At 35.6% G+C, this 26,377-nt stretch overlaps 3 protein-coding genes and 1 pseudogene across 6 annotated transcripts; 2 read left to right on the forward strand and 2 right to left on the reverse strand.

Moving 5' to 3' along the window:
* The first annotated feature begins 677 nt into the window (after positions 1 to 677).
* Positions 678 to 6,513, forward strand: LOC145218871 (uncharacterized). Its single transcript, XM_080086268.1, has 4 exons — positions 678 to 1,151; positions 1,313 to 1,397; positions 1,451 to 1,518; positions 6,220 to 6,513. The coding sequence occupies exons 1-4, from the start codon at positions 947 to 949 to the stop codon at positions 6,366 to 6,368; spliced, it is 507 nt and encodes a 168-aa protein (XP_079942394.1). The 5' UTR covers positions 678 to 946; the 3' UTR covers positions 6,369 to 6,513.
* LOC145218097 (uncharacterized) lies at positions 1,742 to 6,215 on the reverse strand (annotated as a pseudogene). The gene is made up of 6 exons (XR_013857543.1): positions 6,094 to 6,215; positions 5,395 to 5,875; positions 5,097 to 5,294; positions 2,864 to 3,040; positions 2,682 to 2,800; positions 1,742 to 2,488 (listed from the first exon to the last, which is right to left on the reverse strand). The product of XR_013857543.1 is annotated as an uncharacterized LOC145218097 (transcript).
* Positions 6,514 to 10,536: 4,023 nt separating the features above from the next.
* On the forward strand, positions 10,537 to 23,783 carry LOC145217535 (nuclear factor NF-kappa-B p105 subunit-like). 3 transcript variants are annotated; one of them, XM_080084797.1, is made up of 30 exons: positions 10,537 to 10,639; positions 11,443 to 11,478; positions 11,545 to 11,688; positions 12,543 to 12,691; positions 12,766 to 12,902; positions 12,973 to 13,131; positions 13,266 to 13,370; positions 13,433 to 13,593; positions 13,722 to 13,794; positions 14,240 to 14,320; positions 14,919 to 15,106; positions 15,189 to 15,230; positions 15,306 to 15,368; positions 15,957 to 16,034; positions 16,114 to 16,350; positions 18,786 to 18,837; positions 18,900 to 19,036; positions 19,104 to 19,199; positions 19,336 to 19,375; positions 19,544 to 19,701; positions 19,776 to 19,806; positions 19,936 to 20,062; positions 20,214 to 20,379; positions 20,443 to 20,602; positions 20,661 to 20,836; positions 22,221 to 22,406; positions 22,487 to 22,559; positions 22,861 to 23,030; positions 23,173 to 23,292; positions 23,363 to 23,783. In XM_080084797.1, the coding sequence occupies exons 1-30, from the start codon at positions 10,586 to 10,588 to the stop codon at positions 23,429 to 23,431; spliced, it is 3,468 nt and encodes a 1,155-aa protein (XP_079940923.1). In that variant the 5' UTR covers positions 10,537 to 10,585; the 3' UTR covers positions 23,432 to 23,783. The 3 variants fall into 3 exon arrangements, with proteins under 3 accessions (XP_079940923.1, XP_079940921.1, XP_079940922.1); XM_080084795.1 differs by having other exon boundaries at positions 10,545 to 10,654; XM_080084796.1 differs by having other exon boundaries at positions 10,545 to 10,654; positions 15,960 to 16,034.
* LOC145217537 (ferritin, higher subunit-like) lies at positions 23,654 to 25,973 on the reverse strand. Its single transcript, XM_080084801.1, has 8 exons — positions 25,766 to 25,973; positions 25,598 to 25,701; positions 25,016 to 25,151; positions 24,607 to 24,690; positions 24,371 to 24,490; positions 24,190 to 24,282; positions 24,001 to 24,126; positions 23,654 to 23,939 (listed from the first exon to the last, which is right to left on the reverse strand). The coding sequence occupies exons 1-8, from the start codon at positions 25,808 to 25,810 to the stop codon at positions 23,796 to 23,798; spliced, it is 852 nt and encodes a 283-aa protein (XP_079940927.1). The 5' UTR covers positions 25,811 to 25,973; the 3' UTR covers positions 23,654 to 23,795.
* Positions 25,974 to 26,377: the final 404 nt, after the last annotated feature.

Consider the following 26,377-nt stretch of genomic DNA (forward strand, 5'->3'; position numbering starts at 1 on the left):
AAATCTCAACATAGCTTCGCGTTTGTTTTTTTAACATTCGCGCATTGTAAGAGGCCCCAAAATAGTTATATTTCTACACAATGTACCAGTTTTTTTAACGTCGTAAAATAAGTCGTTTGTCTCATAACCAATGTTCATAGTCTTGAAAGAAAGCCATGGAATTTGCATGAAGTTGAACGAAGCGACATAGAATATTGATTCAGACAACAAAAAGCTGCTTCAATTTTTTGAAGAAATACGCTTTGACTTTCCGGTCAGCAATTTTTTTCCCAAGGAAACACAAAGTCATTGGGTTTACACGAAACTGGCGTTAATACCTAAAAATAAAAAACTCAAATTACCCTAAAAATAATGATAGCAATTGTAAGCATGTAAGTTAGTGAGCAGATTAAGACAATAAAAAGTGAAAGACTTAATAGTGCCGGAACAATGCTTTTGCTCGACGAAATCTTTTACTTAAGGGGTGTCCAAACTTTTTTTTAATGGGGGCCAATTTTTATCAGGTGAAGACGCACGCAGGCCAACGTTGTTTTTGCGAAGTTTTTAACCGATGAATTAGAACAGAAATAATATTTCTGATATTTTGGAATTTTGTTGTGTTAGCAGCATGTAAACTTTTTTGTGGGCAAATAAAGTTTTATAGAAAGCTTTTGCGTGCAGTCGCAACAACCCAAAAACTTGATCCAAACTATGTCAGGTTATACGCAACACAATTTGAAACAACAGCCGCGGGTCACGCGTGAAATGCCGCCACGGGCCACACTTTAGAGTTTAGACACCCCTGATTTGGATGGTCATGCCGAAATCACACGCACATAAAGACAGATAACAGTTACCGTGTTGTTTCGGCTAATTTTGACTTTTTGTCACTGACAAATCATATCATTAGCTGATCATATGTGACACTTGGACCCCTTATTTCAATAAATGATGATCTCTTCACACAATGATTTTAAAAGTAATGATGAGAAACGGTGACGTAACAATAGAGTTGGTTTCGGACACAGACACGCTTCACTGCATGACAAGAAAGTGCTTGCTGGGCAAGCGGGAAATCTTAATTTTGGCTTGCGAAGTTCGTTGTATGCTCACATCTACGCTTTTTAATCAGAAAAACGTTCCCCGGAACATCAGGACAGTTACGAATTTAGGTATGCTGACTCGTTTTATGTACTAGTATTGACAAAATATACAAATACGCGTGCGATTAATGTACGTTGAAGTGACGTTGTGGATCGTGGCGACATTCACCTAAAATCTGTCACAATTTACCTTAATATTCTTGTAAAAGTCTGTAATATTGTGCTTTTAGGATTCTTAGTCAATAAAATGAATTGTGACTTAAATATTGAAATTGTTATTGATTGTGAGGATTTGGATTCCTTGGACATCAAAAGGTAAGAACTTGTTTTGCTGTTAAGAATTTGTCAACATATTTTTGGTTTTGTAGGTGTAAAAAAGAATTTTCTACGAAGAGAGGTCTTCTATGGCATGAAAAAGGCCGCCATCGTAATAACTGTAAATATGTATATGAGTAAACATTATTATTTGGTAATTGTTTTGTACATATTTATCAATAATTCCCAGTCTGTTTACAATCCAACGAACATTATCATTAGGTTTAAGAAAAATGTTTGACAAATACATAAATTATCTCTCCCAAAAATTGAGCCTTTCCAAGTTGCATCAATTCGAGGAATTAAGCAAAGATGATGAAACGATCATACAATATATTGGTGGCTATATATTACAAAAACTAAAAAAACGTAGTCAGTCTGAAAATGAATTGTTGATTTTAAATGAATTGACAAATGATGATGTTGATGTGCCAGAAACCTCTCTAATTTCAGCCTTGAATGTTTGTAAGTTTGGAAAATTAACTGTCCCAAAACCAGAGGTGACACAATTTCTTGTTTACCTTGAATACAATTTTAGGAAGTGCTATAGTTCTGATAATGTACATGAAAATGTATTTTCCAATATCGACTTTTCTTATGTCTATGATATTTTTTGTATGTTACTTTCAGATATGTGCTTTGAAGATATTGTCATAAAAATTTGTAATTTCTATTTAAAAATACGGTGTTACCAAAAGGCCAAAAGTCTTAATGCAAAGCTGAAATTAAAATTTGATCAGAATATTTGGCCTGAAACGTTAATACACTTGTAAGGTACATCAAGATGAAGGTTGTTCAGAAGTGTGAACAATTTCCTATTGCATGGTGCACCATCACACACTAGAGCAACAACATTTAAATTACATGACTGTAATGACTCCACAATTTCCCAAAACATACTTGCCAAGTCGGCAGCATTGGTTTTGCTAGTGCTAAAAATGCAATGGGTCGTGAAAAACTAGACATAATGGAACGTGCATAAAATTGCAAAGCGTGACTGGCTGCCTCTTCAGACAAACTCCTGGTTTTTCCCAGATCAACAAATCCAACCATCTGGTCACTAGATGCATTGTAAACTATCTTTTCTTTCACTGCAAAAACATTAGCATGATTAAACACAACACAATGGCCGGACCAGCGCCAATGGCACAACAACATGACCTTATTGCATTAATTTATAATGTAAGGTATAAATTTGATGCATTGCCACATCGTTTTATCCCCACATTATGACAAACAATTAGTATCTGTTAAATAATCTGCAAAAGTCAAACCATCACAAACCTTTCATTTCATCGACCGAAATTACCAACATTCGCTCATGTTCAGCCATTTGAGAACTTTTCTGTTTGAGTTCTTTCAGCACATGGTCCTGAATCCCTGGCGCAGTTTGATAAATGTTTCTGTGCAGTAGTAATCAATGCATCAAAACTGTTAAAAAATAACATGAATGCCAACCCTCCCACCTATAATCACTTAGAGTTCTTGAAGAAGACAAATGGAGTAAGCCACTGTCCCTTAGTTCTTCAAATGCACTCCTACTTTTTGCTGCAATACTTAGACAAAACCTACACAAATGCTCAACATTACATTCTTCTTTGAAAGGCAAAATTAATTGACAGCAGAAGCGGTTTGTGTCATTACTTTTTATTTAATTAATAGAAAACAGCTTACTTAATTTCTGGATGGTATCGTAAACCATTTGGTTTGCAGCCCTGCTGCTTTAATTGTTCCTTCCAAAAAATCCTATGAAACTCATCCACTTCACCATTTTTGCTCTTTCTAACGCGGGTTTGTTCCCACGTCTTGGTCAAGAAAGAATGGTTCAAACTCTTTCAAATTTACACACATTATAGATATTGGTCTAAAGATGGTCCATGTGAATTTTGACCCCGTTTGATCTCTCGGTTCACCCACAGCCCCCCAAAACGTGAAATTTTTAAAACGGCTATACTTGCTAAAGTACTTCATTTTGGAGTTATATGCTTTGTTGTTTGGTGCAATATAAGGTATTTCAAAGAATTTTGTACCTTAAAAAAAGATTTACCCATTTTCACCCCTTAACCCCCAAAATATTCGTTTCTGTCTAACGCTGGTTTGTTAAGTGCGTTTGGTCAAAAAAGAGTGCTTTAAATGTATTCAAATTTGCACAGATGTTAGTTATTGCTCCGAATTTGATCCTCCTGAAGTTTGACCCCAAACGTTTTCCCACAGGCCCCCAAAACGAAAAAAATTTAAAACGGCTGTACTGACCCAAGTACATAATCTGAGGGTTTCATGCTTTGTTGGTTGGTGCAATGTAAGCTATTCTAAAGAATTTTGTAACTTTTTATTGGATTCATCCATGTCTACCCCTTAAACCACAAAATAATAAGTAAGGCCAGAAATACAAGCCCAAATGTGCTGAAATGTTAAACAATTGTTTGCAGTAGGTTATTCGTTTAGTATTTAAAAATTTGCCTTAATCGGCCAAATAGTTACTTTTACAGTCCATAACATGTGTACACTGTCAGTCAGATAGAAGTCTGAAATCTCAAGGTAGTAATTCACTTGTTTACGATTAGGGCGGGTGAATACAGCGGGAGTGCTCAGAATTCACTCGTTTACGATTAAGACGAGTGAATGCAGCGGGAGTGCTCAGCTTGACGTCCGGACGGACGTTTTACGAGACAGTCGTGTTGGTGATTACAAATCAGCTGTTTTTGCGCACTCATGCTATCTCGTTTTATTAAGTTATCAAGCTCATTTTCAGTTTTGGAAAATTGTGTTTAAAAACTGACCTTGAACGACAATATCAAGGTCAAAGCATGAGATTAAATTGAAAGTATTTTTCCTGTTCTTATTTACTGTTTTTTTGTAATTATATGACAATAATGATGCAAAAAGAATACGGACAAAACTTTCAAAGTTGGGTTAAGTTTTTCCTTAAGAATCTAAAAATAACCAGGATGTTTGTTTACCATAAATCCGCACAAATGCGCATGTGGGGACCCATTCGTTTTTGCTTGCAAAAACAATTATATGTGTAGATCAAATGATGTGTATAGTAAACTGGTAAATATCTAACAATGATTGTGTCCTATTTTTACTGTTACCAAATCGCATATGCATATGTGTGGGGACCCATTAGATTATGCTTGCAGAAACAATTATGTTATAAAGTGCCAGGAAAAAGATAAGGACCCAATGCCAAATATATATCCATTATAAATATAGTAAATGGTATATGTGATACATCGTTAAATATGATGTAGTATATATAAACTGGCAATATATAGGAAAACCACTATTCTAGTTTACCATTAAAATGTACAATACTGCATCAGATGCACCAAAAATAAACATGCTAAACAAAACAGGATAGATACGTTTTGAAAGCACTAACTACATACTATTACCAGTATTCATTCGATTTTTGAAGTCATTGGACATATCTAAGTCAACTGGAACCTGCACATCTGTGTTTTTTAACAGAATTTAAACCTCCTCTTCCAGCTCCCCAATTCTAAAAATTGCCATATACTATGTCATGTATTCTGTTACTGCAACTTTTGATATTTTTTGTTTGTTTATAACGCACCATTAACATGCTGACTCAAACATCACAAGAACAGAAAGTAATGAAACTGGCTGTGTATCAACCTAAACTATTCACCACCATAAAGTAATTCCTGCTACTGCCTTTTTTTAAATGTGTACCTTTGGTTCTTGGCATCAATTGTGCATTGTATTCTTGACTTTAGTGTACGCCCATACTGAATAGTACCAAGTGGATTATCCTTAACCTGTGATTTATAATTTTGCCTTTTTGCTAACTTGCGCTTACAAGACTGATCAAGTGCCTTGCAGTTGGAACATTTTCCTTCAGATAACAAAAAAACTGAACAGAATTGAGACCTGAACAACAAATTAAAAGATAAATTAATAAATTACTACAAAAGTTTTTAAATCATTTCAGAAGAAAACAGGTTTAAGTTAACAATACCATGTAACTTACCTTTTAGCAATCACTTTCACATCTGGGATAAGGTTTTTGGTTTCAAAGTTTGCTGGTGTTGTAACATATTGTGAAACACCATCTTCATTGCTAAAATCTACTCCAGAGCAAATTGATGAGTTTTCAATTCTAGTCGTCAGTTGGTGTATTTTAGCGTGTTTGTGATCAAACTGATTGATATGATTGTGTGTAGGGGCCCCCCATCCATAGAAACATACATTGACAACAAAATCTTTGTTGACATTGATTAAAAACTTTGGTTGGTCATATTCATGTCGAAAAACAAATTTGATGTTGGTTTCATCCAAACACTTTTCCCAGGCATGAGGAGGGTCAATTTTTGATAAACTTAAAAAACTTTTGTTAATGGTTGGTAAATGTTGACGGTCTTTTGGAGATGAACGGACAGCTTGTAAAGGCAACTTTTTGGGAAGATTACGGGTTGGGAGTGCACCTGGTCTTAATTCTTTACGACTTCCTACTGCATTAATAATAAAAATGTTCAAATGAATGAGAAACCTTGAAATCTTTGGCAAAATTACCATAGCATTAGTAAATTTACTTTGTAAAAAATTAGAGTCAGCATTACATAGACATTTTGTAAAGTAATATTTGTCATTCACAATGTTAGTAATTTGTCTTTCCTATGTTTTTTGTTCTACAGAAAATCTTAGCAATTACTATTACAACTCAACTTACTCATGATAATATCTGCAGGCGTAAAATGTAATTCACAAATTTTCACCAAATCTCTTTTGTAAAGTCCTTTAATATGATTGTCCATGCGACAACCTAGAATAATTTTTTTCCATTTGTTCTACACAGTTTTGATCATTTTTGCTGCACATCGATTTCGATTTCACACGAAAAAGGCTGACATCGGGTGCCCTTTTGTCGCAAAATGGTATGCAGCACATTCTTATAGGTCACTCAATAGCAAATCAGATAAAAACAACTCTTCAGGGCTAATTTAACAACAATTAATACATCATTAATTTGAGGCTAATACATTATGTTAAAGAAGCATATGTAATTATACTGTACATTTCGTTTTGCAAATCCCAAGTTTCGTCTTGAAATCCTGTGCGCAACAATAAATAAGACGCTATTTTACGTGAATTCACTACGTAACAAGAATTATGTCACACATATAAACAGAACCAGACAAGCTAAAACATGCGCACAGCTCCAAACTCGTGTTTTCCACCTGTATACCTGACAGAGTGAATACAAGCAGACGACCTTTCTTGTCATGCATCGAAGCGTGACCGTGTCCGAAACCATTTCTACAGGAGAATGACGTAACAATGGATTTTTTGGTGCAGTTTCTCATCATTACTTTTAAAATCATTGCTTCACAAGAAAGGGCATTTGGGCACAAGATAGCGAAACAGAGAAAATTGTTGGCAGCGCAAAAAGTACTGGCCAAGAACAATTAGGATACAAAATTTGGATGTAAAAGCTCGCGAAAAAACGGACCTAAATGCTTTTGTCCAATTCGGTTCTTGTTTTTAAGAGTTGGGGTTGCTCTCATTCAGTGGTTTTATAGCAGTGGTTCCCAAACTTTTTCATATTTTTTTCAAAACGGTCCCTTTGCCATTATTCGAGGGCTCGCGGTCCTTAAGCCTAAATGGGTATTTCATAAAAACGAAAGTTGATTGCAGGATTTTAGCTAGTTATGCAAAATTGCGCATAACAATCATCCAAAGACAGCATATGACACCGCAAACAGGACAAAAACATTACGATTGTGCGCGAACAATTGCATTTTTGATAGTTGTCATTCAATAAAGGCCATTGTTTAGCAATGGGGACAGTCGATTCTCAATTCTACTTCGATTTAAACTTATTTAGTGGCACAAACTGACGCCAAATAAGATTATAGAATTACTTCAACCGCTTCGCGGTCCCCCAAAAATTGCCCCACGGACCCCTAAAGGACCGCGGACCCCAGTTTGGGAACCGCTGTTTTATAGCAACATAACTTGTGGTCCCCTTCCAAAAATTCCATTACGAGAATACATTTTTGGGCGAAGAGAAAAGGTTTAAACTCGCTGGTCTATTCGGTTTTTACGCAGAAATCGATTACCATGTACTACTATTCAATTTTAATGCTCTTTTTAAATCCTTTTGCCAAAGCCGCGCGGTGGTACCTGTATTAAATTATGTTCTGTATACATGACACCGACATTTGGGAACTTGGATGAAGACTTGAATCTTATTGTTTCTGCTCCATACAAACGGAATCAAACAGCGACCGAAAAAACAAAACATGTTTTGGAGCAATATATTATTGGGTCGGATGTCGTGTGCTTCCCAAGAACAACACACTTCATCATTTCTTTACCACATTACTATTTAGCATTTGCAACCTTTCGTGTGCGTTTTTTTATCTCTGTTTAATTGCTTTACCTTTCCCTTTGTGCTTTTACCTTTGTTTACTTTTACCTTTTACTTCGGGTCGTTTTTTTACCTTTGTGCGACACCTGTAGTTGCACGTCTTCTGTTTTTTTTTAATTTTTATATTTAGCTTTTAATTCTTATGATGATGACAATAGCACTTCGAAACGTAGTCCTGTTTTACACACATATACTGGCTCTGATTTTTTTGCATTTATTTTTATTGTAATTGCAATAAAAAACAAAAGCTTTATTATACGTTATCATTAATGGTCATAACATAAAATAAGTTTAAATCAACTGTTTTGCCTTTTTTGTTACTTACATACGTTTTTTGCTACCATTTATCCAAAGTCGAATTGTCAATGCCACACAACATCGCAATGATGACAGAGCACTTGACACAAAACTCCATTTCGGTTTTGAGGTATTGGGCATCTTATGGCTTTGGTAACATTTCATCCCATGGTAGGAGTCTTACAGCCCCTTTTAACCCAAATACCTCCAGTTCACTTTTGTGGCAATGCGTTCCACTATGGCGCTTAGAGACCGCTTCGACAAATGGTAAGCAGTTGAATGATTTGGACACTCTGTTTTGTGAAGTAATTGTATATATGTGAAATAAATGTTTCGCGGTATAAACCTTAATGTGCATGGGGTGTTTTGCCACTCAGGTTACCGTTTTGTTTCATTTATCATTTATGGTTTCCTCTGTTGAAAAATATTTTGGCCACTGTAGCCTAAGTTTTTGTGCTGTTGATGGTGCGATGTGAGGTTCAGGTAAAGGTTAGTATTTGTATTTTATTGGACATATGTAAGTGGTGAGGTAGTGGTTGGGTTGTTTGACAAAGCCGAGTCCAAAAACGTGATAGTGGTATCTTGTTCAATTTGTATTTGCACTGTGATTGAGGATTATGTGTTATTCGAGTGTCTAAAATGTATCGGAGTTTTCAAAGATTTTCTGTTTAATGCGTACCACTTGTGAATTTAGCAAAAAATGCTTGTACATAGATAAGCCCATAGGTGTACCTGTTTGGATATAGTGTTCATAAAAACAGTTGTGTTGGGGCCAATCTAAATCACTGTTATTGTGTAACCAGTGCTCTTCAACCGGTGTGGTGCACCAAAATATGCATAGGGTGCACCAATACGAAAAGGTATACAAGAGTCACAAACTTTTAATGAACCAATAATATTTGGCTTTCAGGAAATTAGAAAAAAAAATTCTCTGTATTTTTCAAAAATGTTGATGTATAACACTTTTAGTGCGGTTGAAGTTGATCTAGGCTGTGTCAAAAGACGTTTTGCGCAGAGTGCGGACTGACGTTAATTTACGTCAAAAGTCCCAGTACAGACAGTATGTAAAACTTCGGCAGGTCCGCTCGGTTTAATTGATATGATGATATGCATAATGATTTTTCATCTCGTTTTTTTTTTTACCTCAGTTTACCTTTGAAATAAACAGGGTGCATGAGTTCGTCACAAGAACTTTAGGGGTTCACCAAACCAAAAAAGGTTGAAGAGCACTGGTGTAAACAATCCATTGTTGTGTATTTGTGCGCGTATAGTGTTGGGCGTGTCAGATTTTGTCTCAGGTGACTGAAACTTTGGGTGGAAACTATTGTAAACAAACTAGCTTACGTTCAATGAAATGTTAAAATCATTTTTTTATAAAGTCCAAGGAGTTTATATATATATATATTAATAACTATAGCCAGTATATATAGAGCGTCACGCTATTAGGTGAAATTAAATTTGATTATGATTTGGCCAATTTTGAAATAAAGTCGGTAACCTACACAAATACTCCTTCGTTCGCTGTTTACAAAGAGAACTGTTCAGCAACGGTTCCTAATTTTTTAATTAGGGTTCGATTTTTAATACATAAGAAAACCTCACCGGAAAAAATGTCGTGAAACAATTACCTTTTAATTCTCACCTGTTGGACGATAAAAACGGTGCCTTTCTGGAAATTTGGAAAGGGAATGGCTTTTATTCGATAAAAACAATTGACAACATACAACTATTTCCTTTTAAACGTTTTTAAAGCAGTCGAAATAGCAATGCAGGCAACAAACTTGCGATGAATTGATCAACCCAAAATATTTTCAGGAAGTGATGTAAAGTTCTTGTGCGCAAACCTGTTTTGTGTATAATACTGTTGTGTTGCCGGTTTAAAATGTAGTAAGTCTCAAATGTATATCATCGACATTCTTTGGGAAATCACTTTGGATAAAAAGCTGAACATGATGTATTTTAAAATTGTTGAAAACAAAAACATAGGTAAAAATTAGAACGTAAAAAAACGACGGACTGCAATCAGTCACCATACATCTGTAAAAGAAAAAGAAATCCAGCTCGATCTACGCGTGCCTGCCTTCAGCAGCCTTGCAAGCACTTGATTTTCAAATAGCAATACTGTCCTTACGGTGTAGGCTATACGTCCTTGCTGGTGGGTACATTCCGTGTTAATTCAAACAAAACTTGACTTTTAAACACGAACGTTACGTGATTACTAATCCTTTTTACCAATACCCAATTTTATCTTTGACGTAAAAAAATATTTCTATGGATCCAAGGTAAACACAGTAACACACACAATCGCCCATTGGGTACCAGTTAAAATCAACTTCAAACACTTTTCTCGTTTGGATTAACTAGGAAACAGTGCGTTAAAACGTAGCCATGTCTGCGAAACTGCAGGAAAAATTCTGTTGATTTGGTTGAATGCCTTTTCAGTTCTTTCTCTACCGAATGGTGTTTTCCGCGTAGCTAAAAATACCCTGGTCACATGATGCTTTTCAACCAATCATCATCCGGGGGAGGCCATTGGGGATTGCCCAAGGTAAGGCACCGCCATGTACGTCAAGAAAATTGTCCCGTTAGTAGTTCCCACCAGAAATGATGGTGAAATATTTTTGACGCTAGTTTTTCTTTATTTTGTGTAAGTTAGGAACCAGAAAGTTGTGAAAAGTTGTTTGTCCAATTTCTTTTTCTATGAAACTAACTCTCAGTTATAACGGGAAAATAGTTTGTTCGTGTTATTATTAAACTTTACAGCGTGCGGTTAGGGACTGTGGTTCAAAGAAGACCCACGTTCATACCATAACAGTTGAAAGTTTATGCTTACCTTAAACGTGTGGCAGTTGAAATTGTAACATTTATTACGCAAAGTAGAATTTGATCAGATATATAACTGGGTTTTATTGGAGACCTACCTGTCTTTATTATGTTAAATGTTACTACTAGAAAGTTGACAATGTTTTCAATGACCAACAAACCTCAAATGTACTTTTGGGTTAAAGTTTTTGCTTTCTTGACATGAACACAAAAATGTGTTTGTATTGTATAAAATATCGCATTTACTTTTATAACAGTAGAAAACCATTTTTTACATAAATTACATTGTCTATTTCTAATCCGATTAGATATAGCAGTACTGTCTATCTTTATACCATAAGTGTTACAGTTTTAATTATAGTATGATTTTAAAATATGTTTTGTGAAGTTTTTTTGTTACATGGTATACTTATGTCCTTACATTTGATAAAATCCGCAAAATGTTTTTAACATTTTTTAAAACCAACTTGTTTTTTGTAGATAATTAAACATTGTTTATGTTGACACATTGTTGAAATGACTTTGCAGGTTTATGGTTCTCAAGCAAACATGTTTCCAGAAAAGGTATGATTTGTAAAATTTTTGTTGTGTTTGACATGAACTATATGAAACAGAGTACTTCTATTTTAGAACGGCGGTGAACCATTTCTTGAAATTATTGAACATCCCAAATCACGAGGCTTTCGTTTCCGTTATACATGTGAAGGCCCTTCACATGGTGGAATTCCTGGGGGAAGCAGTGACAAAAACAAGAAGACTTTTCCTGCTGTCAGGGTATTTACTTGTTAGTTTTCATAAAAAACTATGCTGTGGTAATGGTATGTTACCAACAACTACGTCTCTATAACTAAACAAAATAGAAAAATCACCACATCAAAAAACACGACAGTTCAATTGTTTTACAAGGGGTAAAAGAAGTTTAACACATGATTCTCTTTCAGAAAATGTATATATATACCGTATTTACTCGATTGTAAGCCACCCTCAACTGTAAGCTGCATGTTAAGGTGTTAAAAAAATAATGTAAGCCACACACTGGAATTTCTGATACTATTGTTTCTTAATACATCTTTCTGTTGTTATATGATATAACTATTTGCTCATATATGTTAGTTACGTTGATAACTGCACCCAACAGAGTGTATATCGACCTATAATCTGTACATGCATAGATGTTTTGAACCCCAAATAATTTAAAGTGTTTGAGTGTAGAAATATATTCGGTAAAAAATTAAAATGTGAGCCGCCCTCGATTATAAGCGGCAGGAACGGCAGCTCAAAAACATAAGCTGCGGCCTTCAAAGAGTAAATACGGTACCTAATTTTAATGGTTTGGAACTTACAAACTTAAAAAATGCATATTTTTGTGGGATAATAAGCAGTCTACTTGTGCATTGTTTTAAAAACAAACTGACTTGAATGAACTCTCTTGTCAGCTCATAGTTTTTGTTAAAAAACACTAAATACCCAAATATGTAAAGTGAACAAAATGCACCCAACAAATATGGAGTGTGTGGTGATAACATTGTTGATGTGAGTAATCATGATGTAATGTCTGCGTTGGGTATTTCCAAACATCAGGTTTTGAAACTGAGGTTTCTAATTATAGGATTCTTTCATTTCTGTAGATTTGTAACTACCAAGGGTATGCAAGAATTGTTGTTCAACTTGTCACAAATGAAGAAAACCCAAGACTACACCCACACTCACTTGTAGGCAAACAATGCCAAAATGGAATTTGTACTGTTCAATGTGGACCAAAAGATATGACAGCAACGTACGAAAAAATATGTCATAAATTAATCTCGAGTTGAGTGTTTAATTGTAAAGAAATGTGATTGATTTTTTTAGTTTTCCAAACCTTGGGATACAACATGTAACAAAGAAAAATGTTGCTACAATACTTGAGGAACGCTATATTGCTGCTGAAATGCAGTTGAGTTCCATCAATGATGGTTTTCCACAAGAAGTACAGCGAAATATAAAAGGTAACTGAAATAAACTGAAATCATTTTTATAGATTGTAAAAATGCTTATTTTGAAATATGTGTTTTTCAGAAGAGGACCGGAAGCGAATTGCTTCCAAAGCACAAAGTGAAGCTAAATCAATTGACTTGGCTGTTGTTAGGCTCATGTTTATCGCCTACCTTCCGGATAGCAATGGGGCATTCACCATCATGCTTAAGCCAGTTATTTCAGATGCTATTTTTGACAGCAGTAAGTCAAAATTTCATACACTATTTGGCAACATAATAATCATGTTTTAATGATTTTATGTTAGCAAATAGTGTATTTTTCTTTGTTAAAATGTAATTTAATTTTATATTGTACAACTTATTGTCATATCACAGAGGCTCCAAATGCAGCCACACTGAAAATCTGCCGAATGGACTGTAATGCTGGAAGTGCATGTGGTGGTGATGAAGTGTATCTTTTGTGTGACAAAGTTCAAAAGGGTAACACAATTCACAGCCCAAGTTAGATAACAGTAAAATTTATGACAACTGTCTTTTTTTAGATGACATCCAGGTAAAGTTTTTTGAAGAAGACATGCAAGGCAATGAAGTATGGGAAGGGCTTGGCAGTTTTTGTCCCACAGATGTGCACAGACAGTTTGCAATTGTTTTTAGAACACCCCCATACAAAGACCAAAGTGTCAAGCACCCTGTAAATGTTCAGGTAAACTGGTGATTTTTGCTGGATATATGGTTCCTAATTAATAGGAAGTTGTTTTGCCACCCCCAATGTACTATTGTGTGTTTATTTTTAATAAAATGTGTTTACTTAGTTAGTTACTGTTGATTTAGGTTCAGCTTCGTAGGCGTTCAGATGGGGAAGTTTCTGAAGCAAGGCCTTTCACTTACTTACCAAACAAAACAGGTAAAACAAATTTTACCTTTTTATAGTAGTGCCTCCCAAACAGTATTAAAAATATGTACTAGGGATAATACATGCTCCAACTAATGGTAAACAAATATTATATGGGTAAATGTGTATTTTTACTGTAATGGTTATGGCTGGGTTGTAAAATTTGTAAAATGTTGTATAAAAATTTAGTCTTTGTTAGTCCCTGTGTTCTGTATGATGCACTTGATAAGCAGCACTTACTGTGGTTAAAACAAGTTTCAGTTCCTTTGTTGACTTAAGCTATGATGTTTCTTGGATCGTGGTAAAAAAATACAATGTTTTAGGTAGCATTATTTCATACCGGCACAAAATTTATTAATTGTAAAACTAAAAAGTTGCTTGTACTTGTTGAACAAAGCTGAAATTTATCAATCATTTGTTTCAAATAAAAACACAAATATTTGTTTGATGTGTTTAGATTGGGAGCTTATTGACAGAAAACGGAGAAAGGTGGTTCCAGATTTTCATGACCACATCAGTGGAAATGGTCAAGGAAAAGGTTTGTTTTATTTGCAAAAAAAAAATATTCTGGTGAAGTTATCTAGACCAGTGCTCTTCAACCGGTGTGCACGGTGCACCAAAATATGGATGGGGTGCTCCAGTACGAAAAGGTATACAAGGGTGCATCACAAACTTTTAATGAACCATTAATATTTGACTTTCAGGATGTTACAAAAAAGGTGTAGGTTTCAACTGATGTATAAATGAACCACTGTATTTTTTTAAAATGTTGATGTCTAACACTTTCAATGCGGTTGACGCATATCTACATTAAAAGACGTTTTGCGCAGAGTGCGGATTGATGTTAATTTATGGCAAAAGTCGCACTGACAGTGTATAAAACTTCGGCAGCTCCGCTCGGTTTAATTCACATGATCATATGCATAATAATCTTTCACATCGCTTTTTACCTTAGTTTACCTTTTAAGTAAACATGAGTTCGTCACAATAACTTTAGGGGTTCACCAAACCAAAAAAGGTTGAAGAGCACTGATCTAGACCATGATTCTTAAATCAGCAAATTTTACTTTTATTTGATGTTTTAAAATTTTTTTTTTTGGTTGGATTTTTTGTGGCATGTTTGCTTTTTATTTTAGGATATCCATTTGGTGCACCTCTCTCTACAGTGAATATTAATTTCAACTCGAATGGCAGCGGTGGTAATGGTAATGGTGGTGACAAAGTTAGAGAAGCACGAAGACCTCCAGTAAAACAAGAAAACCCTCAAAAGGGACCGATTGATCCAACTGTGCTGTTAAAATTGAACCAAATTAAACAAGAACCTGTAAGTCTTTGCTTATAATTGGGATCAATGAACTTTATTGGTTAAAATATTTATAAGTAACTTGTCGCTTTTTCTTGTGCAGGGTAGTCCATCCAGTCAAAACTTTAACCAGTCATCCCCACAGGTAGCACTAAAATCATTTCATTTACACTTTTATGCCCATTCATGTTTTTAATATGTCTTATTTTTTGTTGTTCAGCCATCTATGTCCCCCTGTTCATTGATGAGTGAAAGTGGTTCACCTGCTTCTGTTCCTTCTCCGGTAATACCATAGTCCTATTTACAATGGAAATATATCCATGGAACAATATAATGTCCCATTGGAAGGCCATATGCCTAACTTGTGCTTGGCTGATAACACTTAATAGCAGATACATTGAACAAAATGTGACAACACACATGCACAATGCCACATACATTATATAAAAGACTAAAACATGCTTCACATTTTAAAATATATTCTATGCTGGTCTGCACTTCATAGTTAATTCTGTTTTGTGCTGGTAACTGTTCGGTGTTCAATTTCACATACATTTACAGTGCAAAGTCCAATTAAATGCAGACTAGAGGCCATACCAGCCTTTTATTATTTGTACATTTGTACATATATATATTTTTTATGTGTTTATATTGGACATAGTTGTGGTGACTTAATGATTACTAAACAAATTGTAGATCTACATTGGTATTATACTGTGAGTGGTAGCTTAAAAGTCATAATAATAACAAGTTGGGATTTGGAGTATTTATAAGTACCATTGGGAATGGGAAATAATCAACACTGGCACACACAAAAGTTCTACATTATATAATTTGCATTCCTGCTGTTATCAATTTTTTTTATCATTAGCAGGGTGAAACACAGTACATTGATGGAACAAGAATTCCCATGCCACGAAATTCAAGACAGCCATCCAGGATTCCACAAGTATGTAAACTATATTAGCCTTTGTGTCTGCATAGGAAACTTATTATGTTACTATTACTGACTTTTGTTTAACCAATAGATAGCATTCCGATCCCAAGTTCAATTTGAGTCGGAAGCTGGTCAAAACTTCCACAGTCAAACAGTTACTAGCATGCAAACTGTTCACCAGACATCACAACAGCCCAGTCAAGACTTTATGTACAATCAATCCCCATCACAAATGATTGTGGACAACACTGCACAGATGATCTCGCCTGTTGCCCCTATGTATTCACCAGTGGATCAGAACCAGAACCCAATACAACTTTCAGATCTGGTACAGTTTTGTTTTTCTCTTTTCTAGGAAAAATGTAATTTCATGTGACTCAAAACAAATTGTGGGGATTTGTGCTGAGTAAAACGTTTTCTGTTTAAAATTTGCCATGTCATGTATGTGTAATGTTAATTATACACAACTAACAAGCATTAATATTAGCTGGTTGGTGCTCAGCAGAGCACAAACACACAGGTGATTGTGTTTGCAATTGTGTCTTTAAAGGACAAACACAAATATTTTTCAGTCATGTGTTGCATAAACAAACTTTAGTTTTTTCTTTTTTTTGAATTTATTGAACTGATGGTCCAACATTGTCCAGCATGATTCACTTATTATGGGTCCCCTTCTATGAAGGGGACACATATTGTTTTTGTGCGTATTTTCCTTTTTTTCTTTTTTCTGTCTAACGCTGGTTTGTTAAACGCGTTTGGTCGAAAAAGAGTGCTCCAAATTTATTGAAATTTGGACAGATGTTACATATTGATCAAAATTTGATCCTCCTGAAGTTTGACCCCGAATGACCCAGCGGTTCACCCGCAGGCCCCAAAACGTGAAATTTTTAAAACGGCTGTACTGACTAAAGTACATCATCTAGGAGTTATGTGCTCTGTTGGTTGGTGCAATGTGATGTTTTCTAAAAGTGCTCTGTTGGTTGGTGCAATGTGATGTTTTCTAAAGAATTTTCTAACTTTTAACAGAGTTAACCCATTTTTACCCCTTAAGCCCCAAAATATTCGTTTTTGTATAACGCTGGTTTGTCAAACGCGTTTGGTCAAGAAAGAGTGCTTTAAATTTATTGTAATTTACACAGATGTTAGCTATTGTTTAAAACCTGATCCTCCTAAAGTTTGACCCCAAATGACCCAGCGGTTCACCCACAAGCCCCCAAAACGTAAAATTTTGAAAGCGGTTGTACTGACTAAAGTACATGATCTAAGAGTTTCGTGCTTTGTTGATTGGTGCAATGTAAGGTATTCTAAATACTTTTGTAATATTTTATTGGATTTACCCATTTTTTACCCCTTTAACCCCGAAATAATCGTCACCAGTGTTTTTTTCGGTCCCCCAAATTTCTCCAGCGGTTTCCCAAAATTTGCCAGTAGCCTAATAAATAATTCGTTTAAGCAAATATGGCTGTTTTTTGGTATTTAAATGAAACACTTGCGGTCTCTTAAAACTACTTAGCGGCCACCCAAACCAAACCTTAAAAAAACCCTGGATCGTCACCCCTAAATCCCGAATTGATCTTATTTGGTTTTAGGCCAGAAATACAAGCCCTAATGTGCTGAAATTTCAAACAATTGTTTGCAGTAGTTTACTCGTTTGGTATTCAAAAATTTGCCTTAATCGGCCAAATAATGACTTTCACAGCCTATAGTTTGTGTACACTGTCAGTCAGACAGAAGTCCCATGGGAGTCATTCACTGGTTTACACTTAAAACGGTATAGTGCAGAGCGGGAGGATCAGCTTGACGTCCAGACAGACGTTTTAAGAGACCTTTTCAGTGATTAGAATTCAGCTGTTTTTGCGCAGCAATGCCATGTCGTTTTATAAGTTATCACTCGCACTTTCAGCGAACGTTTTACGCCTAAGACGTAATTTAATTTAGATAAAAGTGCTTCGGTTTTGTAAATGCCAAGCAAAACATTGTTGATTAACATAAAGCTGAAAAAATAAACATAATTTTTTTTTATAGCCGTGATAAATGGTCTTTAAATTCTCGTTGTCAGCTTGGCCGCCGCATGACCACAGGTCACTAAAGGTCAACTTGTAGGCATTACAAACACAGTTAAGATCGAATTTTCGTCACAACGTAGCTTCATTATTTTTGACAAATCAATACTCAAATATAAATTAGGCAAACCGGTATTGTTTTACACTAAGTCTGCTTGCTATTGAAACAGTGTCAAAAGAGGTTACTAAAGCTCAATGGTAGTCGTTTTGTGAAACAAAGTTAAGTAAAAAACTATTTGTTATGTATACCAGTCCAGCAAATGGCTGTTTAATTTATAGTGTTTGTAATACAACTATTAAGGCTTTGTAGGAAAATTTGTTTAAAACCCGACCTTGGGTGACAATATCTGGGTCGAAGCAAGAGACTAAATTGAAGTATTTGTATTGTTTTTTTAATGTTTTTGTAATTATATGACAACCTTTTTAAAAATTTGTCCTTAAGAATCTAAAAATCACCGCAACATTTGTTTACCGTAAATCCGCACAAACACGCGTGTGGGGACCCATTAGTTTTTGTTTACAAAAACAATCATATGTGTAGATCAAATGATGTGTATAGTAAATTGGTAAATATCGTAAAGAATATATACAATGGAAATATATCAGAAAGCCACTCTTCTAGTTTTTTTTAAACTTGTGCAATAATCAGAAGTAAACAAGATGATGAAATGCTTTATTGTTACTCTACATTTAATTTCAGGAAACCATTGATACTGGAATTATTGAACAAGCTTTCATTGCATCTGGACCAGGTTAGTAGGTTTTTGTTTGAATTTGTGCTATTAGAGCTAAGCATTTTACTATGGTAACATAGGCAGCGGAAGCACAAACTTTAACCTTCAAGACCCCTTGTTACCTGCTTCTCTCTTTCCCACTGGTTTCGATGATTTGTCTTTGGCTTCACAAAACTTTGACTTTTGGAATATTGAATCTGATGCTGGCATGGAAAAGGTTGTTATTGTAAAACTCTGTTTTTATGTTAAACAGTTTATTTAACATCCAATGTGCTGTATTACAGAATCAGCCACCAAGCAAAACAACTGGTGATTATGGATCTGCTTTTAAATATTGTGATGAGTCCCTTGAGGATGGATTAAGCAGCACAGAACAAGAGGTAAAAACTTACAATAGTGCAATTTCTTTTCAAACCTAAATAATTTTCTGTTGTGTGTAATTTAGGCTCCACAATTACCATATTGGCTGTAGGTTCATTAGGTACCAGTGGGCTTAAGTTTGTGTTGTGTTTGTAGGTGCCTTCATCAAGCGTAACAACTGAGTCTACACATGTTGGTAAGTTGAACATTTCTATAACATGCCACATGCTATTTTTCTTACAAGTTTAGGTTTTTTGGACAGAAAATATTGCTTAGAATGAGACTGATGTGTGGTAATGTTTTTCAACTCACTGGCACCTCAAAATTGGGTTAAGATGGATCTTAACTGGTTTTTGTTTATTAGATGATAATGTTGAGTCTGATGCTGCTGCCTCAATGGCATTACAGATGCGAGGTCTATCTCTTGAACATAATGTAAGAAAACCAAAGCAACAACCTGTGGCACCCAGTGTTCCTACAACACTAAAAGCTGAAACTAAAAATCTCAATGAGATTGCTAAGGTAATTGTTATTCCATTGTAACTGACAATTTGTTTTTCTGATTAAAGACAAACAACCTGTGTGTGTATTTTCAGGACAAACAAACTGCTTCAACACAAGCAATTGGTAAGTTAGCAAACTTTTAAATATGTGAGAATGGAAGATTGCATGATAAATTTTGGGATGTAGCATTTAGGGCTGCATATATATTTATACATACACATATACATATATAATGTATGTGTTGTGGTTTAGCTGAAACTGCAGTTGTCTATAAGCGGATGTCACTTGCTCTTCATGATTACTCTGTGTCTGGTGATGTTCGCATGCTGTTGGTACTGCAAAGAAATCTCACAAATATTAGTGATGAAAATGGTGATACGTAAGTGAACAACCCCTTTTTAAGTTTCTTTAATCATTTTCCGAATAAGAAACCTAGAACCAAAACTTGTTCTGTAAACAGTGCTGTAGTATTTCAAACTTTGTTCTTGCTAACAAGTACTTTGTTTCTTGCTAACAAGTATTTTGTTTAGTGTCCTCCATCTTGCTGTGATCCACGATCAGCTTGAGGTTCTCACTTCAATACTTGATGTGGTTGTGACTCTTGAAAAGAAAGAAGAAATTCTCAACAAGCAAAATCAGCAAAAGCAAACTGCTCTTCACATCGCAGCAATGACTGATAACCTAGAAGCAGTAATTGTATGTTTCTTAACAGAAAAAGAGCTTTTTAGTTTGCCAATTTTAAAAAAATGTTAATTTTAGGAATTGATCAAGTTTGGAGCCAACCCATTGATTACAGACAACAATGGTAATCATGTTATTCATATTGCCAGTCGTCATGGCAATGCAGATATCTTAGCATGTGTGCTTCGATGCAAACTATGTAGAGGTAGTGAACATGCAGATGCCAGAAATCACCATGGTGTGTATTTTGCACAAACTTTTTAGGAAACTGTTGTACACCTTTGCTGTCTCTTTAGGTTTGGGTTGCTTCCACCTTGCTACTAAGGCAAAGGCGAATGCCAGAAAATGCCTTAATCTTCTTCACAAACAGCAGTTTAATGTCAATCTGCCTGATCTAAAAAGTGGCAGGACTTCCCTACATGTTGCAGTGGAAGAAAACAATTTGGTTGTGGCTGGATGTCTTGTCACTGAGGTTTGTATTAGTGGGTCTATTGACAGACCTTTAATTTTGAACTATTTTCTAGACAACCTTTTAACTGTAACTTGAAAATTTGTTGGGTCCTTTTGAAAAAAATTTGTAACATAGTTAAGAACACATACTTGTCAATTGCCTGTTCTTATAAACCTCCACTTTTTATAGTTCAAATTATGGGTCCCCTTCTATGAAGGGGACACATATTGTTTTTGTCCGTATTTTCCTTTTTCTGTCTAACGCTAGTTTGTTAAACGCGTTTGGTCAAGAAAGAGTGCTCCAAATTGATTAAAATTTGGACAGATGTTACATATTAATCCAAATTTGATCCTCCTGAAGTTTGACCCCGAATGACCCAGCGGTTCACCCGCAGGCCCCCCAAAAAAGTACATCATCTAAGAGTTATGTGCTCTGTTGGTTGGTGCAATGTGAGGTTTTCTAAAGAATTTTCTAATTTTTAACAGGATTTACCCATTTTTACCCCTTAAACCCCAAAATATTCGTTTTTGTCTAACGCTGGTTTGTCAAACGCGTTTGGTCAAGAAAGAGTGCTTTAAGTTTATTCAAATTTACACAGATGTTAGCTATTGTTTAAAACCGGATCCTCTTGAAGTTTGACCCCAAATGACCCAGCGGTTCACCCACAAGCCCCCAAAACGTAAAATTTTGAAAACGGCTGTACTGACTAAAGTACATGATCTAAGAGTTTCATGCTTTGTTGGTTGGAAAGTACATGATCTAAGAGTTTCATGCTTTGTTGGTTGGTGCAATGTAAGGTATTCTAAATAATTTTCCAATTTTTTTGTTGGATTTACCCATTTTTTACCCCTTTAACCCCAAAATAATCGTCACCCCTTAATTTCTGAAATAATCTTTTTTGGTTTTAGGCCAGAAATACAAGGCCTAATGTGCTGAAATTTCAAACAATTGTTTGCATTAGTTTACTCGTTTAGTATTCAAAAATTTGCCTTAATCGGCCAAATAATGACTTTCACAGCCCATAGTTTGTGTACACTGTCAGTCAGACAGAAGTCCCAAGGGAGTCATTCACTGGTTTACGATTAAAACGGTTTAGTGCAGAGCGAGAGGGATCAGCTTGACGTCCAGACAGACGTTTTAAGAGACAGTCTTTTCGGTGATTAGAAATCAGCTGTTTTTTTTGGTCCTTAAGAATCTAAAAATCACCGCAACATTTGTTTACCGTAAATTCGTACAAACATGCGTGTGGGGACCCATTAGTTTTTGTTTACAAAAACAATCATATGTGTAGATAAAATGATGTGTATAGTAAATTGGTAAATATTGCATAGAATATATAAAATGGAAGTATATCAGAAAGCCACCCTTCTAGTTTTACTTTATTCACAAATAAGTATTTTGCTAGTGTGATGCTGATATTGATGCGGCCACATATGATGGATACACTTCTTTGCACTTGGCTTCATCACTGAACTGCTATGAAATCACCACACTCCTGCTTGCATGTGGTGCCAATCCTGAATGTAGCACACTTCCACCGGACAACCAGGCCTGTGGTGAAAAACCCATTGACCTGGCTACCAATGAAAAGGTAGGACTACAGCCTGTTATTTTATGATCTATGAATTGTGCATTCTAACATAATTAACACAATTAACATTTTGTATTCAGATGAAGACCTTGTTGAATGGAAACTTTTCCCAGACCAATAGCTTGGAATATGAAACTGTCCTTGAAGAAGATGGTAGGCATATTTATGTTTTAGACAGTCTTTAATATCATATTTATATGTGTATGGCAAATTTTTATCCCTTACTTCAGTAAAACACCATTTAGATTTTAAAAACTTAAATTAGAAACCATCAAGCAGATATGGTTGTAATCACAGTTTGTCAGAAAGAACTAAAATCTTAAAACTTAACTTTAAAAAACTGTAAACTTTCACTCGCCTGTGTGAGTCAGCATGTTCATTCTTTGCCACTATGAAAATCCCATACTGCAAAGGTTTGATCATGGTTGTAGAATGGTTTTTGTGTTGTTTTCAGATCTTAGTTGTCTTGATTCAGTGCTTCGCTTGAGGCTTTGCAAGTTGTTAAATGAGCAGCAGACAGGCTCAGACTGGGTTGCACTGGCTGATCGACTTGCACTCAAACACCTGGTATCTACTTTGAAAGACTTAAACAATCCAGCTGACCATTTGCTCGACAACTACATGGTAAACTTTGCAAAACTTGTTAACCTGCTAGTCTTTGTTATATGACTACACTTTAATGATAACTTTTTTCTGGCAACTAAACCAAGTGTTATTCAGTCTGGCTTGAAAAACGCCAAGTAATCGTGTTTGGTGTCAATTTTAGGTTGAACACGGAACTGTTGTTGGGTTGAGGTCTGCACTAATGTACCTTGGAAGACATGATGCTGTTCAAATATTGAACCGGGCTGTTCTTGGTGGAAGCTATTGTGAACTTGACAACAAGGTAAGTTCATTTGTACGAAGAAATGTTTAATTTCTTATTTTTACCTTAAATTTCTTAATATTTTTGGCAGTTTTCCTTTGAGCAGAACGACAGTGCTATTGGAAGTATGCCTGAAGAGTTTGACTTGCAATGTGCATAGGCACATGAAAAAACATGTCCAAAGCTTTTGAGAGTTGTTGGTCTGTATATTCCAACCATTAGATACAGGACGCTTGGAACTCTGTATTTTACTGTTGTGACCCATGTTTGTGCAAACCTGTTTTATTGACTTCATTGATTTGCCTTATTATGCTTTTAATTGTGTTGGTTGTTGCATTTTCTGTACTGTTTTTTCGGGTGCCACTCTCGTATCGCTACCACGAAAGATTCGATTTGAATTTATTTAGAAACACGTGACAAACACATCACTCCATAATAATGTTTTAATTTCGATGGCTGTTTTACGAGCGTTTTGTATATATTGTATGTACACAATAAACTTGTAGATTGCAGATTGGTTTGCGTCAATTAAACTCTCGATCAAAGATGAATTCTCCCAGACCTTCATTGTTCTTGCTGATTCTACCAACCGACTTTTTGTGGTCGGACAGAATTTTCATGGATTTGGTCAACTCTGGTATGAGCTCTGTGCTGAGAAACTCCACTAGCTGCAAACATCAGAAGTTTACTGTAGTTCGATTTTACTACACTTAATTACTTGTACAATACCTCGTAATCCTCAAACTGTTCGGCGGCATGCACCAATTCAGTTAACAGACCTACAACACCTCTTTCGTACTTAAAGGCAATGGCAAAAGCGTGTTTAAGGTTGCGCGGAAGTTCCCTCTCTTCAGTCTATAGATTTGATAAAATGTAATTTAGCTTTCTAGCGAAAAAAGACTGCATTAGGATGCTTACGTTTAGCGGACTTTGCAATCCGTAGTTGGGCTTGTCAAACAAAAAGCAACTGTAGTTTGGGGGATTGCTGCCATCGAGAGCCGCTGTGGTCACCTAAAATATGCAAAACCGCGTTTACGTGGTTGTTTAGATTAGCCTACCTGATGGATGGATTAGAACAAACTGTATCAAATGTACGTACGTGTTTGGCTCTGATATAATTAACCACTTTATCCATCAGCGCCGATGTTTTATCGACTTTCGATCTAAAAAAACGACCGACGTTGGGCAAATATGAAATGGATCGGAAATAGAGATGACCCTGAAAAAGAGAATGCATATTTTTAACTTAAAATCCGTCAATATACTCACACATATGTACAAAAACACTTGTTTAGCATTTTGTTCATTAATTTTAGCATCATGCTAAGTGCTTACTAGTGCCAGATATTGATATTGGTGGGTTAGAAGACGAGGAACCAATTTTGTTGCCATGTTGACGATAGGTAGCTGACTTTGATGCTAAAAATAAGTGGGTAAATTTTCAAAAAACTTTTCGCCTGTGTTTAAAATATATTTTGGAGTTGCACCCAAACGCTAGAGTCGTAATTTCGGTACTTGCAAAACCTCATGACTATTAGCAATAAAAGATAGGCCTACTTAAATTCATTCATGCCAAGAAAAAGTACAAGGGTTGCGGTTAGAAAGATTTACCCAATGTGAAACCTACAAAATGATATATTCGTACAAAAGCGGTATGTACAACAGAGTGATGAAGTGCGTAAGTTTCGTTCACCTATAGATTGTCTGATGTTTTTTTGGCTGTGTGGCTGGAAAAAATTCTTACCACTGCTCTGACGGTTTGCTGTTGAAGAACTTCGTTTCTTCGATTCACAAGTTTAAAATGGAAATCATCGTATCTCGTAAATGAAACGTTCGTCGTTGGAGATATTGCGTTTGAGATGCGTGCACCTGCGTCCTCACTAGAATTTATCAAATATTCAGGTAAGAGCCTATACGGGTATGGCTATGATATAACCAAAAAGCAATGTGTGAAGAAAATTGGCGTTTTTGTACGACCGCCATTTTCTCCATAATGATCGACCAAAAAATGCACACTTAAAAAAAAACGCCTGCAACAGTGCAATTTTAAACGATTATGAGAACGTCAAAAGCTTAAAAGCAAACTGATTAAATAACATTTTTTTAATGTTCGTAACTGAATTGTTTCGCATACTTGTAAACATTAATATTTTATGTTTTACGGACTACAATCATAATTACATTCACAAAAACTATAAAGTAGAAAACTGTACCAAAATGATTCTGTGATCCTACATTAAATGGTTGTGATCTCCACATCGCTTATATTTTGAAAAAAAAATATGAAAAAATTTACACTTTAAACACCAGCGATTTTCTCACTTACGTTACCCAGTGAGCACCGTTTGTCACAGTACTTCCCTTAAGCGTTACTTCGTCGTTCGTGCTGCATGCTGGTGAGACCATTACCAGCTGATTAAAACTTTGGCCCTTAAATAAAACGTAGAAAGTTATCCGGTGAATTTGTGCCAGCCAACAAAATATCTGTAAATACCTTTGCAAAACCCGAAAGGAGCAAAATCCAAATAACTTGCTTCATTGCTGTTGATTAGCCGCCTTACCACAAGTACCTTACCTACCTATCCACCTATACAAGAGCCAGACAAAAAAGATAACATTTGCTTTCCTTGCCCTCTAGTCTAGAACCTATGATTATTTCAGCATTTCGAATAGGTCTTGCCACATCTTAACTCTCAACTAAACGAAAATCATGAAGCACACATACCGAAAAAGTGAACGCAACAAAATGCTTGTAGGTCGGCCCTGCATAAGTAACAAATCATTGCGCAATAGAGCATTCGTCAATAATTACTGAATGTGCGTCGACAAAACTGCAGTGTCGTGCGATCTGAGCAGTCGTTCAACCAATATAATTTAACAGCATGCAGTCCAATGTGCAATTACCCATGGAGGGGAGAAACAAAGAAAAGGAGTTCAGCAAACAAGTACCTTGCCAAAGGCTATACAACAGCTCTAGACTCACTACATGACCGCTTGACTGCTGTTGTGCAACGATCCCACAGCTTTTTTGAAACAGTGTTCTAAAAAGGGAAGAAAGCGCTGTTTCTGTTGTACTGTTCAGCGAAGTTTTATTTCAACTAGTACC

This window comes from Phallusia mammillata, chromosome 3 (assembly GCF_965637545.1).
Source record: "Phallusia mammillata chromosome 3, kaPhaMamm4.hap1.1, whole genome shotgun sequence".
Taxonomy (NCBI): domain Eukaryota; kingdom Metazoa; phylum Chordata; class Ascidiacea; order Phlebobranchia; family Ascidiidae; genus Phallusia; species Phallusia mammillata.

Excerpts from the sequence above, each read along its gene's own strand:
- LOC145218871 (XM_080086268.1), top strand. The coding sequence starts at position 947 with ATGATTTTAAAAGTAATGATGAGAAACGGTGACGTAACAATAGAGTTG. Across the intron at positions 1,152-1,312 it reads CAGGACAGTTACGAATTTAG|GATTCTTAGTCAATAAAATG; the intron begins GTATGCTGACTC and ends TTGTGCTTTTAG. Across the intron at positions 1,398-1,450 it reads GATTCCTTGGACATCAAAAG|GTGTAAAAAAGAATTTTCTA; the intron begins GTAAGAACTTGT and ends TTGGTTTTGTAG.
- LOC145217537 (XM_080084801.1), bottom strand. The coding sequence starts at position 25,810 with ATGAAGCAAGTTATTTGGATTTTGCTCCTTTCGGGTTTTGCAAAG. Across the intron at positions 25,702-25,765 it reads TCCTTTCGGGTTTTGCAAAG|GGCCAAAGTTTTAATCAGCT; the intron begins GTATTTACAGAT and ends GTTTTATTTAAG. Across the intron at positions 23,940-24,000 it reads AACAGTTTGAGGATTACGAG|CTAGTGGAGTTTCTCAGCAC; the intron begins GTATTGTACAAG and ends TGATGTTTGCAG.
- LOC145217535 (XM_080084795.1), top strand. The coding sequence starts at position 10,586 with ATGATGCTTTTCAACCAATCATCATCCGGGGGAGGCCATTGGGGATTG. Across the intron at positions 20,380-20,442 it reads ATAACCTAGAAGCAGTAATT|GAATTGATCAAGTTTGGAGC; the intron begins GTATGTTTCTTA and ends TGTTAATTTTAG. Across the intron at positions 22,407-22,486 it reads ACCTGGCTACCAATGAAAAG|ATGAAGACCTTGTTGAATGG; the intron begins GTAGGACTACAG and ends TTTTGTATTCAG.